Source organism: Cutaneotrichosporon oleaginosum (assembly GCF_008065305.1).
Source record: "Cutaneotrichosporon oleaginosum strain ATCC 20508 chromosome Unknown ATCC20508_contig02, whole genome shotgun sequence".
Classification (NCBI taxonomy): Eukaryota; Fungi; Basidiomycota; class Tremellomycetes; order Trichosporonales; family Trichosporonaceae; genus Cutaneotrichosporon; species Cutaneotrichosporon oleaginosum.
In genome coordinates, this window is record NW_027072171.1 from 2578688 (window position 1) to 2595591 (window position 16904).

Below are 16904 nucleotides of genomic sequence, written 5' to 3' on the forward strand. Positions count from 1 at the left end.
TTCGCTGACAATCCAGTCGAGTCTCTGCTGCACGACCCTGCCGTTTACAGCACTTATCCGGCACAATACCACAACCTGCTGAGGCACCTGAGCTTGTCGCACTCGCTTATCGTCCTCTTCCTGCGCACGCTGCCTGCCGCTGCGTTCCCGTACGCCCCGCCCCTGCCGTTCGACGACGACCTGCAGCTGCCGCCCTTGCACAAGTCGAGCTCGGTGGGAAGCTTCCACAGCATGGGAGGACCTCGGCGCCCGTTCAGCGGCTCTCGGCCTGGTTCTCGCGCCGGAAGCTATGCCGGCTCCGACGCCGGGGGCAGTGGCATGAAGATGCCGCGCCGCGAGCGCGTTACCGAGGTCGTCATGCCCGAGCCACTGTCTGCTGGTCCGCGCGACACCGCTCCTGCTCTTCCTCTCAAGAGCGGCAAACCCGTCGCCCGCAGGGGATCGATCGGCTCGATTGCTTCAGCCGCTCCCTCGTTTGGATTCGGGCGCAAGCGGTCGAACAGCATGGCCTCTGTCCAGTCAGCTGCCTTCATGTCACCAACCTCGGCGGAAAAGCCTGCCACTCCCGTTCCGCAAGGCAAGGCCGCGTTCCCGCCCGTGAGCTACCCTACAGCCAAGCGGTACGAGTTCAGACGCTATGGCGACAACAACTCGCTCAGCCCCTCTGGCAACGGCGGCGCCACGGGCAGCCGCCCCGGCTCGATCATGTCGGTGCAGTCCGGCTCGGTGGCGCACCACAACGGCGCCATGTCGAGTAGTCGCTCGCTGGACACGCTCCCCGCACCTCCACCCATCGGCGGCTCGCGCCGTGGCGCCCGCTCCTCCCTCACTAGCAGTTCATCGAAGCGTTCGGATGTGGGAGGAAACGGCAACGGATCCAACTCGCCCGTGCAGCGCCGCTGGGACTCGCCCACGCAGTCGATGCGCATCGAACTTGCATTTGAGCGCCCTCCTCCGTTTATGACCGGCCGTGCCCCGATCCTGCGCGTCTTTGTGCCGATCTCGGACAGAGTTCCCCGCTGGCCGTCCAAGGAGGGCGCTGATGCGTCGTGGCGTGAACTTGAAAAGTGCGGTGCAAGCAAGCGGATGCGCCTGGGCGATCTCGTGGTGAGTGTGGCCAGGTTATTTTCAAACAGAACTGACGTTTCCCAGGTCAACACAGCCCTCAGTAGGCCGTCCAACACTGAGCACGTCCTCATCTTCGTGCCCTTTGTGCAGCACAAGCTTGTGCCGCTCGAGTACGTGCACTGCAGCACTGGTCACCTCCCGCATTACCTTGATGCGTTCGCGCTCTCGCCGACGTACTACGACCCCTTCCTGCCGACGCCGCAGATCATCTATCTCGACTTTGCGCCGTGGGCGCAGCAGGCGATGGCCTCGGTGCGCCTCGCGTACGAGCGCAGAGACCACACCACAACCTCTGGCGCCCGCATCAGTGCCAAGCGCTACCTCCATGTCGGCGGTATCGAGGTCAAGCCTGGCGACCGGGCCGCGCCCGAGTGGCGTGGCATGATCTCCCTCGAGGCCGAGGGCACGGCCGAGGGCCGGCAGGCGATGGAGGCGCGATTCGGCCACGGCGACGCGGCGCGCGCGATCATGGGCCCATGGGAGGTTGTGCGCGAGCGCTCGATGCTCGGCAGCCTCTGGCTGCGTCTCATCCCCGAGAGCCAGTAAGCTCCTGTCTTGTCTTGTCACACTACAGTTCCTTGTCTCTGGCATACACGTATATTGAATATTCCTCCTTAGTTGTCCGAGGCCATCATTCCGCATTGAACATTTTTGGCATTATCCATGCATCTCGTGCATTGTGTTGTGGGTGTAGTGCTATGAGGGAGGGTGTCGTGGCCGTCTACTTTGTCTTGTTCTTGCGCTTGCGAGCGGGTGTCTTGGTCGTGTCGGCCGCGGCGGCTTCGGCCGCCTTCTCCTCCTCGATATCCTGGTGGAGGGCTTTGAGCGCTGACTGCGTGAACGCCCAATACCCTCCGGCGACGAAACCACCGAGCGCGCCCACGAGCGGGGTAAGCGGCCAGCTCTACCATTAGCCTCAGCCAACCTGCAACCGCGTGGGTCCTCCCCTCACTCACCTGCCACGGCCGGTCCCAATCCAGGGCGAGGGGCACGGCGCCCGCCCACGCGCCCACCAAAGCCCCCGCGAGAGGGTACGCGAGCGCACGCTCGCGCGCGTCGTGCGCGTCCGTCGCGCACACGAGCCGCGTCATCCGCCACCGGCCCACGATCCCGTCGTCGTACATGCTCGGAATGCCGAGCACGTACACGACCGGCCACGCGGTGAGGAGCGCGAGCGTGAGTGCCAGCAGCGCGGATTCGAGGATGTGCGAGACCGGCGCGCCGAGGAGCGTGATGACGTTCAAGAGCAGGAGGGCGGTGCCGGCCGTGGCGAGGAGGGCGTCGCGGGAGCGCTGGGGTTAGAGACGCGGGGAGAGTAGGCAGGGGGAGACTGCTCAGAGACGTCGAAGTCGGACAGGACGTCATTGCGACAGAAAACGAGACGCGGACTGCTTGCGACCCGCGCATCGCAGCTCAACCTCTCGCCCCTACCGATCCGACTCGACTCACCTCCCCAAATGTCGGCGGCGCACCCCACCACCGGGCAACTTTGTTGCCCCACCACACCATCGTGGTCGCGACGCCGGCGGCGCACCACGCCGCGCTCGCGGCGGGGTGCGCGGTGATCGGCGTGAGGAAGGGGTGCTCGGGGCGGTCGGCGCTCGCGCTTTGCGTGTGCGGCGTCATGAGGAAGTAGTCGGTCGAGCGGGGGAGGATGGCGATGCACGCGCCCAACAGGAGGGCGAGGTATCCCAGCGCGCCGAAGTAGTCTTGGAGCGGGAGGGCGCCCGGGGCGGCGACGGTGCGTGGCGCGCGTGCGCGCCGGGGGAGCTTGAACATGGCGACGGAGTGATGGAAAGTTGGCTGACGTCGATCGTTGACGGTGGAGGATGCTAATCCGCAAGGCCTATTCCTAATCCGTCCTCACTAACCTCCACCTCCACTCAGCGAACTCAGCGACATCCACACCAACTCCCATGAACAACTGGAACCGCCTCGACGGGAGCTACCGCAAGACCCAGCCGCCGCTCGCCTTCGTTGTTGCTGCCGCCCTCGCCCTCGTCCTCTTCGGATACCTCCTGCGCGGCCTCTCCGCCGTCCCCGCCGCCATGGGCGTGTTCCACATCGGTGCGTCCGTCCCACACGAAACTGACACCAGTCGCGTTCAAGCTCGCGGACGCTGCCCACATCGCGCCCCTCACGGCGTCCATGCTCGCGCTCAAAGATCAGTGTGTGCGTAACGGCAAGCCGTACATCCGCGCGGCGAGCGGCGGGCGGCAGACGTCGCCCGAAGGGAAGGATCGCGGGACGCAGGTCGTGTTCCTGCTCGAGTTCGCGGTGGGTGCGGGGGAGGCAAGGCTCATGGCAGAACCAGGAGGATGCAGACTACTATATCGCCCAAGATCCGGCGCACGGCGCGTTCAAGGTGTGTCGCGGAGGCTGGTAATGGAAATGAGGGCGGAGGCTTACGGCAGGACAAGATCGCGGGGTGGGTCGAAGATGTGGTGGTGCTCGACTTTATGCCGGGTGTGTTCTGATGCACGGTTGGCTGAGAGCGGGTAGAACGGTGCTGTGGACGACAGTGTCATGAACGACGGTCAGAGATCGTTATACACTCACGCCTCTGGGGCGCCGAGATGCAAGCCAACGACAGATTACGACGTCAGCCCGACAAGTGTCCATTGCCAACGATTGACGGTCACCCCCAGTAGCACGTCTAAGGGTGCCACCCTCAGCCTAGTGCGTATGGCATTGGACACTAGTGCTGTTTGACAGTCGCATTCGGTTGCTTGGTCCAGTATTCAAGGCTAGGGTGCCACTCATGCCGCATCAAGGTATTGCATTAGGCGACTCTGCCTTGTGATACTTGGCGTCGATTCGCATATCAGTCCCACCGCGGCTCTTGCTATTCTCTGCATCCTGCCGTAGTGACGAACGACGAGCGCGCCGATTGCGGCTGCGGCGAATTCCTCCCGACATTCCGCATCAGCCCGCACTTGAGTACGGCACGTACAGTCAGCAGTCCCATCGCCCTCCCCGCATCGCCGCCTTCCGCTCAAACCGTGCATGACTCGTGCATGATCCTGCAGCAGTCCACGGACCCACGGAACGCCGCATCATAATCTACCCTCGTCACTTGACGTCCCAGTTGGGAGCGCTGATAAACCCGACCGCGGATCGTCTTGCTCCGCAACACACATCGATGACGCCAGGCACGTTCCAGACGCCGCCAGACCCCTCCCTTGCTAATGTCTCACTCGTCGATGATCGACAGATCGGCGGCGCTGACTACCCCGCTGACTACATCTTGCAACCGCTGCACTCTCGGGCGCTACATAAGGCCATGGGGCGTCTCGTGCAACTCCAAACATGTCCGCCGCCGTGCACGAGGTCCTCGCGCCTCTCACCCCCTTCACGCCGTACACGCCATACACGCCGCCGCCGACCACCGCACCCACGCCTCCCCTCACGCCTCCGCTGTACACGCCTCCCGCCCGCCCCACCTTGCCCTTCACACTCCCCCTTCCACCGCACTACGTGCCGCGCCGCATGCGCCCCCCACGGCCCGTACACCACGTCGTGGCGTACCGCCTCGCCCCGTCCGGCGACCCGCAGGCGCTCGTGCGCGCCGCCACGTCGTTGCCGGACACGGCGCGGCTCAATGGCGCACCGTATATACGGCGCGTGACGGGCGGCAAGCAGAACAGCCCGCTCGCGATGGCGGACGGCATGCATGTCGTGTTCGTGCTCGAGTTTGCGTGTGAGGCGGATCGGGATTATTGGGTGTTCACCGATCCGGCGTACAAGGCTTTCAAGGTGGGTCCGAGATGAAAGAATAGGCTGACGCCAGGAACGCGTCGAGGCGCGCGTCGGCGTCGAGAGCAAGCTCGTCCTCGACTTTACCGAAGGCCAGTACTAGGTACTGGGGGAATGTGGAGTGTGAGACTGAAGTGTTGTATGGTGATGGTGGTCTACCACGAAGTGAGCTTGGAGATGAAAAGTCCTTCCAATATCTTGCTGACCCTTTCCAGCAGCCATCCAATGTCGAGACGAAGCATTCCTTCATGCAAGCTCAAACTATAAGATCTAGGCACTCCCCTCTCTTCGCTCAAACGCGCGGCGCCTTCTCGCCCACACGCACGTCCGCGTCCACGTCGGTCTGCGCATCGCTGAGGTCCGTCTCGGTCGAGTGGACCGACTCGCCCTCGGCATTGTCGAGCGACTGCTTGTCCGTAAGGCGGTGGTTGTTGAGACCCAGCGAGAACGCCAGCAGCAGGCACGAGATCGAAATACCGGCGATGGTGAGCAGGCGCTGGACCTCACGGTACGCGAGGTCGACGGCCTCCCGCTGCGGCGTGCCGACGGGGTTGGAGGCGATCCACGTGAACGGGTCGCCGTAGACGGCAGACGCGATGCCGGTCGCGTTGGCGATGCCCGCGCGCTCGAGGTTCGACAGGAGGTGCTTGGGCATCGTGTTGGTCCAGATGGCGCCGGCGATCGTGTTACCGATTCCGCTGCCAATGTTGTACGCGCTGTAGAAGAGCGAGGTGATGGTCGCCGTGCGCTCGTGCTTGACCTCGGCTTGGAGCGACGCCTGCGTCGTGTAGGGAACGAAACCACCGGCGATACCGAGGACGACCTCGGCACCGACGAGACCGGCAAAGTCGGACACGGAGTGGCCGCCGCGGTAGCGGATGAGCAGGCCGAAGGCGAGGATGAAGAGGAGCGAGCCGACGACGACGAACGGCTTGAGGCGCCGCACGTAGCGCACAGTAATGCCGAGAATCATGCCGATGATCGTCGACACGAACGAGTAGACGTTGGTCACGTACGTCGACGTCTTGATGTCCTTGCCGAACGCGACCTGGAGTGTCGTGAAGAGGTAGTCGCCCTGCGTGTACCACGCGGTGTTGAGCATGAGCGCGATACCGAAGCCGCAGATGACGGCGAGCTTCTTGAACACGCGGAAGGGCATGAGCGGGTGCGGCGCGAACTTGGCCTCCCAGACGACAAAGCAGGGGAAGGCGACCACGCCGCCGACCACAAGCGGTGTGATGATGCGCGCGGTGCGCCACGAGTCCGTGACGCCGCCCGCGAGGGTGAGGGGCACGAGGATGAGGGCGATCGTGGCGGCGAGGAAGAAGAGGCCGATAATGTCCGCCTGGAAGAAGAAGTCCTTCCACAGCCGCACGCTGAACACGTGCCTGTAGGGGCTCGGGACGTCGTCGAGCAGCCCGGCCTTGTAGGCACGGCGCTCGGCCGAGATGAGGCTGTAGAACAGAGGGAGGGTGAGCACGGGGAAGATGATAGCCCACATGCCGATGCCCCAGCGCCAAGTCGAGTTGGCCATGACGGCCTGGGCGATGTCACCGGACACCCAGGCGTTGATGATGAACGGGTACGCAGGGATGTAGGAGAAGAAGAGGCGGTTGCGGAGCGACGTCGTGTCGGCGATGAGGATCTCAACGAGGACTGCGGTTAGCACAATACTCGCAGGGCGACGCACTCATCAGGCCCGAGTAGCCGAACTGGTAGATAACAGCACCGCCGGCGAAAGTCTCCGTGCTGTTGGCAGCGGCCATGACGATCGTGCCGATGACATAGAAGATGACGGAGAGGAAGAGGACCGAGACACGGCCAAAGTAGTCCGAGATTTTGGCGTAGGCCGGCTGCACCGCGGCGGCGACGACAGCACGGATGACATTGAGTGTCGAGATGAGCGCCTGGTTAGACCAGCTGGCCGTCGCAAAGTTCTGGTAAGTGTAGCGGAGGGTGCCGTCCAGGCCGTAGGCGTCTGGTTGTCAGCGGGTGCACCGCGTAAATACGCACAAGCAACGAGGAAGATGGAGATGAACAGCGTCCACTTGTGCCACGAGGTGAAGCACGACGAGATGGCCTCGATGCGGCGCACACCGGGCGACTTGGTCTCGACGACGACGTCCGAGCCGTCGGTGCGCACGACGTCGGCTGCCTTGGCGGGCTTGTCGTACAGCTCTGCCATGATCGGTTAGGTGGGGGTGAGAGCGCTCATCTCCTGCCTCCCCCGGCAATATGTAGTGCTGCAGCGAAAAGCTGCATGGATCTATTTCCTCGCGCCACCCCTGGCCGAGCCGAGCTCTCCATGTCATGGTCACAAGACAAGTGAGCGACCGCGCAACGCCCAATTAGTTTATCTGATAAAATTACGACCGTAAGCCCGGACCTTTCTCGACCTGTGGCCCATGTGCTAAAGCATGACGTCGGCGGCTCGGCGCCGTCTCCGATTCGGCCGACGCCGCCACAAAGGGTTTCGCAAGGGTCGCGGAGGGACTAGAAGGCGATTCCGGATGTCTGGGAGCGCGGTTGGGCTTTGCAAGATGGCGGTGTTGACGCAGGTCGCAGGACAGAAGAGTTCAGAACCTCGATCTCGGGTCAGGGATCGCGCACAGCGCGCAGCGAAGGTTTGGTTGTCAGTAGAAGAGCCTGGACAGCTGGCGCAGCTGAAAGGTTCGCCTTTAGCACTGCTGAGTCAGAAGTGTCAAAGTGAGCGGCCGACGGCGAGAGAAAGTGGATTGAACCAAGATGCCGCGTCTGCCAAGACCTTATGCACGTGGGGTGAGACTGAACCAGGAATGTCAGTATGCATGAAGGAATGCAGAGCGATGAAGTGGACGATGCTCACTCTTCCAGATGCGACATGTTTCGGCCGATGCATGCGCGAAATGACGTCGCACTTGGCCACTGCTCGAGCAGTGAAAGTGGCATCAGAGTCGGACAGTTGAAGCGACAGCTCCATGCTCCACTTTATCTCATGAGAATCGCACATTTCATTGACGCTCGATTGCCGTGCCACTGACACTTTCGCTAGTCTTCAGATCCATACTCATACATACAAGGTACACTCTAGTATTCGTCTAGCGTCGGCCCGCGATCTTTCAGGTCGAGGCGCTGCATGATGCTGCTCTCGGGGTCGGCGAAGCTGACTTGCGGCGAACGGCGCGAGGCAATCTGGCTCGCGCCAGCCTCAGCCTCTGTTTTGTGCTTTGAGTGAGAATGCGTGTGAGAGTGCGAGTGCGAGTGCGGGTGGTGCTCATGGTAGTATCGAATGGGGTGGCGCAGGGCCTGCAGGCCCGCGAGGTGGTGGGACGAGTGGTGGGATGTGTGTGGCGAAAATGTGCCGCGGCGCACGCGGCGCCGCACGACACGCTTCGTGTGCCACTCGACGATGCCGTAGATGATGCCGTTGAGCAGGCCCTGCCCGAAGATCATCCAGCGGCTGATGGCGCGCAGCTCGCCGGGAGGGTTGCCGACAAAGTCGTAGATTATTTGGATGAGGGAGACGGAGAACAGGACGAGGTAGCCGAGAGGGAACCACAGCATGAGCAGCGCCGTCTTGCGGTTCAGGTAGCTCGCCATGCTCTCGGCGACGTACTCGACGTTCTCGGAGCGCTGTGTTACGACGAACGGGTCGTCGCCGGCCGGCGCCGGCTCCGCGTCGAGGAACCGCTTGAGGTCCCATTGGTCGTCCTCGACACTCTCCTCCTTCGGCAAGGGCATCTTCTCCGCCTTCTCCTCGTCGAGCACAATGAAGCCCTGCTCGAGGTCGACTCCGGTTAGAGTGCTGGTCTGTGCCGAGGGAGCGGCGGCTGTGCGCGAAGCCGGCCGCAGGATCGGAGGGCAATATGATGGACGCCGCCATTGGCTGAGTATTGGCATTGAGCCGATGTTGGGCAGCGACGGTCGCCGCTCCTCAAAGTTGAAGGTGTCCATCGGGGAAGGCCCATCGCGGGCAAACACCCGAAGCGGCTTAGCAATATCGCTCCTCTCTGGAAGGGAGGAGCCGCTGGCCTGCGACGGCCGCCGGCTAAAATGAGCCTCCACGGCGGTTGGGGTAGAGCTGTATCCCGTGTCGCTGCCACAATTCGACCCGCCCATCTCGTGGACCATGCGGAGTGCAGCACTCGAGAAGGACGCGGCGCCCGGCGAGGTCTGCGAAGACTGGCCAAAGTTGGAGCTTGTCGGCGTGACTGATTTCGGTAGAGACTTGTCATACGACTCTTTGAATGTAGACGACAGGGGGGATGAGGTGGTGGTGAAGGAGCTCGTCTCGGCGGGTGGCACTGGCGTAGAGGCTTTGGTGCGACGACCGGAGAAACGCCACTCGGCCCATGTATACTCGCGAGCAGGCGTCGACGATCCGCCGTACCTCTGCCCGTCGATCTGGAAGACGGGCAGTTCGATGCGTTCCCATGGTGGAATGTCAGGATCAGGAGATTTGGCACGGCTGGGAGACTTGGCACGGATGGGCGACTTGGCGCGTGGCTCTTCCGGTGTGGACTCGATCACGGGCTGTTCTACAACAATGGGCGGAGGCCTGGGTCTGGTATTGCCTGCAGAGCTCGCATGACTCGCGTTTGAGGCAGTGTGGCTTGCCGTGTCGACGAACACACGCTCGCCCTTGTCGTTCAAGACAACGGTTTTGGTCTGGCGCGTCTTGATGAATGGTACGCGGGAGCGCGAGCTGCGCATCCACGAGTGCTTCATCTTCGAGTAGCTCGACTCGCCGAGCGAGTTGTCTGAAATCCCGCTGCGAATCTTATCGGGCCGGCGAAGGAAGACGTAAAGCCGTCCGTAGAAAAAGGAGATGAAAAGGAAAACAACTGCGCGCGGGATGAACTGGATGAGTTCGCCGTACAGGCCGGTGTTGTTGCCGAGGTAGCAGATGCCGCCGGCGGGCTGATACCCGTAAACGAGGTATGTTGCAACCGAGACTGTGAAGGAGATGATCCAGACAACGAGCCAGGACCAAATCCAGTACTTCTCAATCCAGGATGTGACAATGTGTAAAGGTTTGGTGAGGATCATGTAGGTGCAAAACGCGAGGGTAAGCGTCCAGCAGTGTTGGGAAAAGATGATGGCGTGGAAGAGCACGCCGAGGCCATCGCATGTCGGCGTGTCGATCCTCAACGGCTTGTTGTCAAGTGTAAGCGTGCAGCCGATCAGGCCGACAACGCTGATGTCAGCTTTGACGAGGAGCGAACGCTCACCCAAGGAGAACGTCACTGAAGATGAGCGACTGCACGAGACGCATGCGGGTTGTAGATGCGCGCTTGCGAAACTCGTTCAACGCCATTCCGCCGAGAATGAAGAAAGCGCCGATGATGGTGAGGACCTGGCGTGAGCTCACTGCTGGTGATTCCGACCCACAAGAATGACCGTGTCAACTATAATGACCCACGTCTCATTCTCCATCGCAGTGATCTCGGGCGCAAGCTGGACGAGGTGCGTAATCATCTCGTCCGCGATGAAAGAGGGGTCGACAGTCATGGCGGGCTGCGCCGCGGCCGGCAAGGAGTGTGTCGGGGGAGGGGGCCATCAACAGGCGAACGGGTACCTCGAGGGCATACGCGCGCAAGCTGGGCGTGGGGCGAGCTGTGAAGACGAGCGACTAAGAATGAGAACGAGTGAGCGACAATGACAACGGATCCCACAGCTGCATGTAAGTCTTGGGTGTGAGCAGTCGCTGCGGTCAAGTCTGCAAATCCAACACTGGCGACGCAGGGACAAACCCGCGTTGGGACCTAATCCTGGAACCCGGAATGCGCGGGGGACCTTGGCCTCCAGCAGCGCGTGGAGACTGCATGCGCCACGGCTGAACCCTCGGCGACGAGGCGCGCCCGCCAGTGCATGCGGTGGGACGACGAGAGGTAAATGTCACGGTCGAGTAATGGTGCAACGCCACATTTGAAGTGATGAAGCAATTCCCTGGCCGATCACAGTCACATCTAATCTCCGTCGCCCTGGCGCAAATGCAGGGCCATCCCGCGCAGAATGGGTTTTGTATCCTGCCGTGCTCAGAACTGCGTTGTCTTCGTGATTTTATTACGTACAGGTAGGGAGGTGCATGGAAGACGAAGACCCCGATCGAAGGCCAAGCGCTTTGGAGGAGGTCATCCCCGCCCAGTGTCGTGGGCTCACGGACCTCGGAAGAACACCTTCGGCTGCCGTCTCCGGCCCGGTCCCGTGACAGCTGGAACCAAACCTTCAACTTCATTTTGTTACCTCGCTAGCTCGCTAGCTTGTGAACGCATGTGTAGCACTTTTGTGACACATAAAAGAACGGAACGCAAAGCGAACGTCGATCCCAATTAACGTGGAGAGCAGATTAGCCGTCCGCCGTGCCCCGCGCGCCAGCTCCGTCATAGAGCGCTCGCCGTACGCCTGCAGCGTGAGCCGGCGCGCACGCTGTCTAGTGCCGCCTTGGCAGCGTGGCGCCGCCACCCTCTCACCTTCCGCCCTGGCGAGGAGCTTCCATTATTCAGTCCGGGTACGCTTAGGGCAGCGTCCCGCCCAGGTCGCAGGTTGCGAGCCACAGTTACCTCCGTTGGTACAGTCTCCCTTAACAATGGCAGCCGACAGATGGTGGAGTCATTCCACAGAAGTATTCAGTCTTCCCGCACTCCTGACTCCAGTCATTTGTGACCCAGAAAGTCTCAGAGGCAGCGGAGAAACCTGCCAAGACAAGGGCAGTGTTGTCATGGACGTGCGCTTTATGTGTGACGATGTGATGGAGGGGAGAGCTGAAGACTCGCGTCGTGGAGCTAGCATCCCATGAACGGGAAAGATGGCGAAGAGCGAAGAGGAACTCCATTCCAAGGTGGGCAATGGTGATTGTCTCGCACCGTTGCACTTTCCGTGTGTCACTGTCATCTTGCTTCAAGAGTTCAACAGAGGCAGGGAGGATTGTTTGTTTTTGTGCGAGTGAGGGGAAGGGGAGGAGAGGAGCTTCCACAATTGCTTGGCACTGTCCGCTCGCGAAGAGTTGCATTTCGTGTTAAGTGCTGACGGCAGCGGCGCCTTGTCTCACCCCGCCTCAGGATTGAACATAATGAATGAATGGCGCGGACCGACTGGCGTGGTTCTGTGTAGCACCAAGTCGTGTGAGTATGAGCAGCTGTGAAGTGTACGGCGCCACGAGGCGTCGAGTGCAGTGTGGCATGAGGAGCAACACGTGGGATGGGACTTGTGCTGGAGCAAACCGTGTAATCTGTGATCTGTGAACTCTTGCACAGGCCACCATATGGTCCCACCTGCCGCGCCAAAAGGATACCGCCAGTCGGCGGGAGAACTGATTCTCGACACCTGAGAGATTCGAACTCTCGCGTGCAAAGCACACGGCCTGATTATATAGCAAGGCCGCCCGATAGGCCACTACGGGAAGGTGCCGCGTCGCTGACAGGGTTGAGATCGCAAGGCCAAGTACCGGTAGCGCCTGGACCTCTTGTGACAATGAGCTTCACGTGGTAGGAGCGAGATGAAATGAACCATGCAGGCGTTCCGAAAATGGATTCTGCTGGGAAGTGTTCGTAGAGCCGGGAGGTCGACAATCGCGGCCATGCATCTCTACACCAAGCCCGCTCGAAGCATCACGACCCCAAAGTCCTCAAATGTCAGTCCGCGTCCCTCATGCTGCCCCGAGAACAGCGTGACCATGTCCGTGATCTGCTGTCAGACCCCTTCTTGTCCAATCTCACCTCATCATCAGACCACATCTCACCGAGCTCCCGCGCCCAGCGCTTGACCTCGTCTCGAGACAAGATCCCTCCCTTCTCATCGGGCTTGACCAAGCCCCACAAAGCGCGGGCTACCTCCCGCTGGCGCGGCAGCAACTTGGCGCGCCCCGTGTCCTCGAGGGCCTTCGCGCGGCGCGACTTGGTCGCCGCCTTGCCCTTACCCTTGGGCGCACCGTACTCTTCGTCGTCAGAGGGCTCGAAGTTGTCCGAGTCCGAACCCGAGCTCATGTCCCAATCGCTGTCTTCGTCGTCATTGTCTTCCCCCTCGTCTCCGTCATCTCCCTTCGAAGGCGGCGCGTCGTCGGGGGGCATGAGCGCCGCACACACCGCCCTAAAGTCCTTGTGACGCACGCCGTTGTCGTCCATTGCTCTGAAGACCGAGAGGACATCCTCGTCCGAGGGAAGACCCAAAGCAGAAAGGAGATTCGGCATCAAGCGGAGGGGAAGCCGATCATCGGAGTCTGCGTTGGTTGAAGCAGCACGGCTTGCGCGTGTCGAAGGACCGGCGGACGGACCAGCAGAAGCCTCGTCGTCGACCATGAACCCCCCGCCGCCGACTCCTTCATCGTCGTCGTCAGGAATGAGTCCTCCTGTGTCATCCTCTGGAATAAATCCCCCAGCATCGTCGTCAGGGATGAACCCGCCGCCGTCGTCGATGAATCCCCCACCCTCATCCGGGAGAAAGCCCCCGGCGTCGTCTTCGGCGATGAAACCACCACCGTCGTTTTCGCCTGATGGAGTTGCTGGCCCGGTTGTGGGACCAGATGTGTTCAATCGTCGACGCTTTGACGGCCGGCCTTTGGCAGCTCGCAGCCCACGCGCGAACGCGCGGTCAATCGCTCGCCTCTGCCTCACGGAGAGCTCGAGGAATTCGGGGTCGTCTTCCATGGATGACTTTGGATTTTGAGGTTTAGGAAAGAGTAAGACTTTAGTCGGAAGTGGAGTGGAGTATGACGAGTGGACGGCCTCCACCCCCAGTTGACTCACCCTTGAATCGCCACCCAAAGATACTCCCGCCCGCATCAGGCGTGTTGCAACTACATCATGAGCCTCCTCGACATCGGCGCGCGCTGCCATGCCTGCGCACTAGTCGACTTCCTCCCGTTCTCGTGCCCCGGCTGCTCCAAAGTCTTCTGCAGGGAGCACGTGCAGACGCACGACTGTCCTACACCAGCGGCTGCACGTCCCGAGTGGCGGAAGCGATTGCGCGGCATCTGTGCGTACGGCGGATGTGACGAAGAAACGATTGAGAGTATCGGCGGCCTGGAGGGTTCAGCAGACGATGTCGCCCGCGAGGTCAGATGTACCTGCGGAAACGCGTACTGCGTCAAGTACGTGTAGTGGGGGCCGGCGCTCACACCAGGCACAGGAGCCAAGAGGCGCACGAATGTGGCGCTCCACGCGCGTTGCATGCGCGACAGGTTGCGGCTGCGGTGCGGAGGGAGAAGGCTGCAGAGGTTCTGGCTAGGCATTTCCCGGGCCATACAAAGGAGCGCCTAGGTATCCCGAAACAGGTAGACCGGACACGGACGGGGTCGCCGCCGCGCTCCGAACAGTCAGGCGCTGCTCCGACCGTCGCCGCCCCTCCGCCGCCTAGGGAATCTCCAGTCCCACCTGCCACTCTCACCGCTGACGACAAACTTTACAAGCTGCACCAAATCAAAACACGGTCACTAGCGCGGCCCCTCGATCCCAAGGTGCCCCGAGAGGAGAGCGCAGCGATCGAGTTCGTGGTCGACGAAGGCGGGACCCGCCTAAGAACTTGGCTCGCTGGCGAGGGCAAATATGCACCAACATCTGTGGGGCAAGCAATGGTGACCGGCAAGCCGGAAAGGGTGTGGGTTCCGCACGTCATGCCCGGCGGTAAGCTGTTCGACACGCTGGTGGCGCGCACCAAGATGTCTAGGACTGGCATGGTAAGTCTCTACCCTCCCTCTTCGACTATCGCTCGCCCATCTCCAGCCTGTTCCTCGGGCCCTTCCCTCCGAGACCGAATGCGGCTTCACTAGATACCTACGCTGACCTAAGCCCATCACCGTACTCATCGTTTCACCCCGGCCGGGGTCACGCACTGCCACTGCCCTCGATCTGACTTGCCCCGCTGGCCCGCAGATTGTAACCGGCGATATCCTCGTGGTCGTGCGCGGTTGGGAGTGAGGGTATATGCATACAGGCCGCGCATAAGCTTCGTCTACTTGATCTTTTGTTCGATGAAAAGGACGCGCTTCTTGACTGATGTCAGCATGGCCACGTCGGAACCAGCCCGCTGTGCCGCATGGGTTGCTCCTCTGGCACCAATGCTTATGCACGCCTCGCACTCCTGGCCGCAACCAGCCACTTAGAGTCTCCGCACTCACCAACCGGGTCGTACTTCATCATCTGCAACTTGTCGGCAAGTCGTGTCCGCGAAGTGGTGTAGAAGAAGCCCGTGAGGGCGGAAGACACGAGCCGCACAAGAATGCGCCTGGGGAGTCAGCCCAGCCAAACGTGTGCGCTCACCTCTGCTTAGCTCCCTTGGCCATTGTTGTTGCTGGACGATGAACCGGGCAATCTCGAAGCTCGATTATCGGAACACGAAATCAGAGACCTCCACCCGCCAGAGCGCCACGCTCGGATGCAATGTTAACGCCGGACAATCCGCCACGTGGCGGATCCAAACGGCGGTCAGAATGTGCGCCTGGGGGATTTTCGCGCCAGGACAACCTGTCGATTCCTCCAGCCTTCAAGTAGATCGTGAGCTCGACACCAACGACAGCGACTAACAGCAGAAAATGGCCGCCCGTCCCACCGTCTCCGTCTTCTCTGCTGCTGGCGAGTCCTCGGGCTCTGTCCCCCTCCCCGCCGTCTTCTCGGTAAGTCGATCTTGCGAGATCGGTGGTGTGCGGCTTGCGCGCATGCCCTCCTTGCTCTTCTCGAGCAGCATCCATGAATGCATGCTAACGGCAGGCCCCCATCCGTATCGACGTGGTCCAGCAGGTCCACAGTGAGTCTCGAATATCGCGCGATCCGTCTGCGCGCTGGCGGAGGGGCTGTGAAATTTCACAGTGTCGTCCCTCGCCTGCCAGCCAAGCCGATTCAAGTCGCGCGCGCACGCGCAATACGACAGCGCTAACCTCCCAGAGTCGATCGCCAAGAACCGTCGCCAGGCTTACGCCGTCTCGGAGAAGGCTGGTCACCAGACCTCGGCTGAGTCGTGGGGCACTGGTCGTGCCGTCGCCCGTATCCCCCGTGTTGGCGGTGGTGGTACCCAGCGCTCCGGCCAGGCCGCTTTCGGCAACATGTGCCGTGGCGGTCGCATGTTCGCCCCCACCAAGACGTGGCGCAAGTGGCACGTCAAGGTGAACCAGAACCAGCGCCGCTTCGCCGTCGCCTCGGCTCTCGCCGCCTCGGCCGTCCCCTCGCTTGTTCTTGCTCGCGGCCACCGCATCGAGCAGATCCAGGAGGTCCCCCTTGTCGTCTCGTCGTCGGTTGAGTCGGTCGACAAGACCAAGGCCGCCGTCGAGCTCCTCAAGACCCTCGCCGCCTACCCCGACGTCGTCAAGGTCTCGAACTCGCGCAAGATCCGCGCCGGCAAGGGCAAGTGGCGCAACCGCCGCTACCGCCAGCGCCGCGGCCCCCTTGTCGTCTACGGCAAGGACGAGGGTCTCGTTCGCGCCTTCCGCAACGTCCCCGGTGTCGAGACCTCGCCCGTTGACGCCCTCAACCTCCTCCAGCTCGCCCCCGGTGGCCACGTCGGCCGCTTCGTCATCTGGACTGAGGACGCCATCAAGTCGCTTGACTCGATCTACGAGAACAAGTCGGGCTTCACCCTCCCCACCGCCAAGATCACCAACACCGACGTTACCCGCCTCATCAACTCGGACGAGATCCAGTCGGTTGTTCGCCCCGCCGGCCAGCCCACCCAGAAGCGCCCCTTCACCCAGAAGAAGAACCCCCTCCGCAACAAGGCTGTTCTCTTCCGCCTCAACCCCTACGCCAAGACCATCCGCCGCCAGGAGCTCCTCCGCCAGCAGCGCAAGAAGGCCGGCAAGGGTGGCAAGAAGGCCGCTTCGACCGGCAAGGCCGGCGAGCAGTTCCTCTCCAACCTCCTCGCCGCCTAAGCTTTGGGCTTTGGGTTGTAGTTGATGCACATTTGTGTACTCTTAATTCGCTGCAGGGTCTTTTTTACTCTCTTTCCATGCTTTGTTGCGCCGCTGCAGTTATTACCATGAAGCCTCGACTAGATCGTCTGAATTCTGATCTGGAAGGTGGAAAATTGAGGCCGTGTTATGGAATTTTGATCCC

General features: G+C 61.6%; 12 protein-coding genes across 12 annotated transcripts; 6 read left to right on the plus strand and 6 right to left on the minus strand.

Annotated features, from left to right (window-relative positions):
- Positions 1-921: 921 nt before the first annotated feature.
- COLE_02699 (uncharacterized protein) lies at positions 922-1674 on the plus strand (the record flags this gene model as incomplete). The annotated part of the gene is made up of 2 exons (XM_018420581.1): positions 922-1107; positions 1153-1674. The coding sequence occupies 2 exons, from the start codon at positions 922-924 to the stop codon at positions 1672-1674; spliced, it is 708 nt and encodes a 235-aa protein (XP_018275010.1).
- Positions 1675-1849: 175 nt separating this feature from the next.
- Positions 1850-2907, minus strand: COLE_02700 (uncharacterized protein; the record flags this gene model as incomplete). The annotated part of the gene is made up of 3 exons (XM_018424648.2): positions 1850-2032; positions 2085-2420; positions 2578-2907. 3 exons carry the CDS (start codon positions 2905-2907, stop codon positions 1850-1852), a joined length of 849 nt encoding a protein of 282 aa, XP_018275009.1.
- A 269-nt stretch (positions 2908-3176) lies between these two features.
- COLE_02701 (uncharacterized protein) lies at positions 3177-3605 on the plus strand (the record flags this gene model as incomplete). Its single annotated transcript, XM_018421046.2, has 4 exons — positions 3177-3195; positions 3227-3405; positions 3437-3493; positions 3543-3605. 4 exons carry the CDS (start codon positions 3177-3179, stop codon positions 3603-3605), a joined length of 318 nt encoding a protein of 105 aa, XP_018275008.1.
- A 1012-nt stretch (positions 3606-4617) lies between these two features.
- On the plus strand, positions 4618-4899 carry COLE_02702 (uncharacterized protein; the record flags this gene model as incomplete). Its single annotated transcript, XM_018420582.1, has 1 exon — positions 4618-4899. The coding sequence occupies one exon, from the start codon at positions 4618-4620 to the stop codon at positions 4897-4899; it is 282 nt and encodes a 93-aa protein (XP_018275007.1).
- Positions 4900-5176: 277 nt separating this feature from the next.
- On the minus strand, positions 5177-7069 carry COLE_02703 (uncharacterized protein; the record flags this gene model as incomplete). Its single annotated transcript, XM_018420580.1, has 3 exons — positions 5177-6540; positions 6575-6862; positions 6898-7069. The coding sequence occupies 3 exons, from the start codon at positions 7067-7069 to the stop codon at positions 5177-5179; spliced, it is 1824 nt and encodes a 607-aa protein (XP_018275006.1).
- Positions 7070-7301: 232 nt separating this feature from the next.
- COLE_02704 (uncharacterized protein) lies at positions 7302-7903 on the plus strand (the record flags this gene model as incomplete). Its single annotated transcript, XM_018421530.2, has 2 exons — positions 7302-7681; positions 7738-7903. The coding sequence occupies 2 exons, from the start codon at positions 7302-7304 to the stop codon at positions 7901-7903; spliced, it is 546 nt and encodes a 181-aa protein (XP_018275005.1).
- A 47-nt stretch (positions 7904-7950) lies between these two features.
- COLE_02705 (uncharacterized protein) lies at positions 7951-10374 on the minus strand (the record flags this gene model as incomplete). The annotated part of the gene is made up of 3 exons (XM_018427069.2): positions 7951-10060; positions 10095-10219; positions 10255-10374. The coding sequence occupies 3 exons, from the start codon at positions 10372-10374 to the stop codon at positions 7951-7953; spliced, it is 2355 nt and encodes a 784-aa protein (XP_018275004.1).
- A 202-nt stretch (positions 10375-10576) lies between these two features.
- On the minus strand, positions 10577-11101 carry COLE_02706 (uncharacterized protein; the record flags this gene model as incomplete). The annotated part of the gene is made up of 1 exon (XM_018421508.2): positions 10577-11101. One exon carries the CDS (start codon positions 11099-11101, stop codon positions 10577-10579), a length of 525 nt encoding a protein of 174 aa, XP_018275003.1.
- Positions 11102-12450: 1349 nt separating this feature from the next.
- Positions 12451-13508, minus strand: COLE_02707 (uncharacterized protein; the record flags this gene model as incomplete). Its single annotated transcript, XM_018425652.1, has 2 exons — positions 12451-12549; positions 12582-13508. 2 exons carry the CDS (start codon positions 13506-13508, stop codon positions 12451-12453), a joined length of 1026 nt encoding a protein of 341 aa, XP_018275002.1.
- A 156-nt stretch (positions 13509-13664) lies between these two features.
- On the plus strand, positions 13665-14777 carry COLE_02708 (uncharacterized protein; the record flags this gene model as incomplete). The annotated part of the gene is made up of 3 exons (XM_018427068.2): positions 13665-13951; positions 13984-14536; positions 14649-14777. 3 exons carry the CDS (start codon positions 13665-13667, stop codon positions 14775-14777), a joined length of 969 nt encoding a protein of 322 aa, XP_018275001.1.
- Positions 14778-14811: 34 nt separating this feature from the next.
- Positions 14812-15142, minus strand: COLE_02709 (mitochondrial 54S ribosomal protein bL33m; the record flags this gene model as incomplete). The annotated part of the gene is made up of 3 exons (XM_018427067.2): positions 14812-14852; positions 14978-15084; positions 15120-15142. The coding sequence occupies 3 exons, from the start codon at positions 15140-15142 to the stop codon at positions 14812-14814; spliced, it is 171 nt and encodes a 56-aa protein (XP_018275000.1).
- Positions 15143-15391: 249 nt separating this feature from the next.
- On the plus strand, positions 15392-16720 carry COLE_02710 (60S ribosomal protein uL4; the record flags this gene model as incomplete). The annotated part of the gene is made up of 3 exons (XM_018426140.2): positions 15392-15472; positions 15567-15603; positions 15741-16720. 3 exons carry the CDS (start codon positions 15392-15394, stop codon positions 16718-16720), a joined length of 1098 nt encoding a protein of 365 aa, XP_018274999.1.
- Positions 16721-16904: the final 184 nt, after the last annotated feature.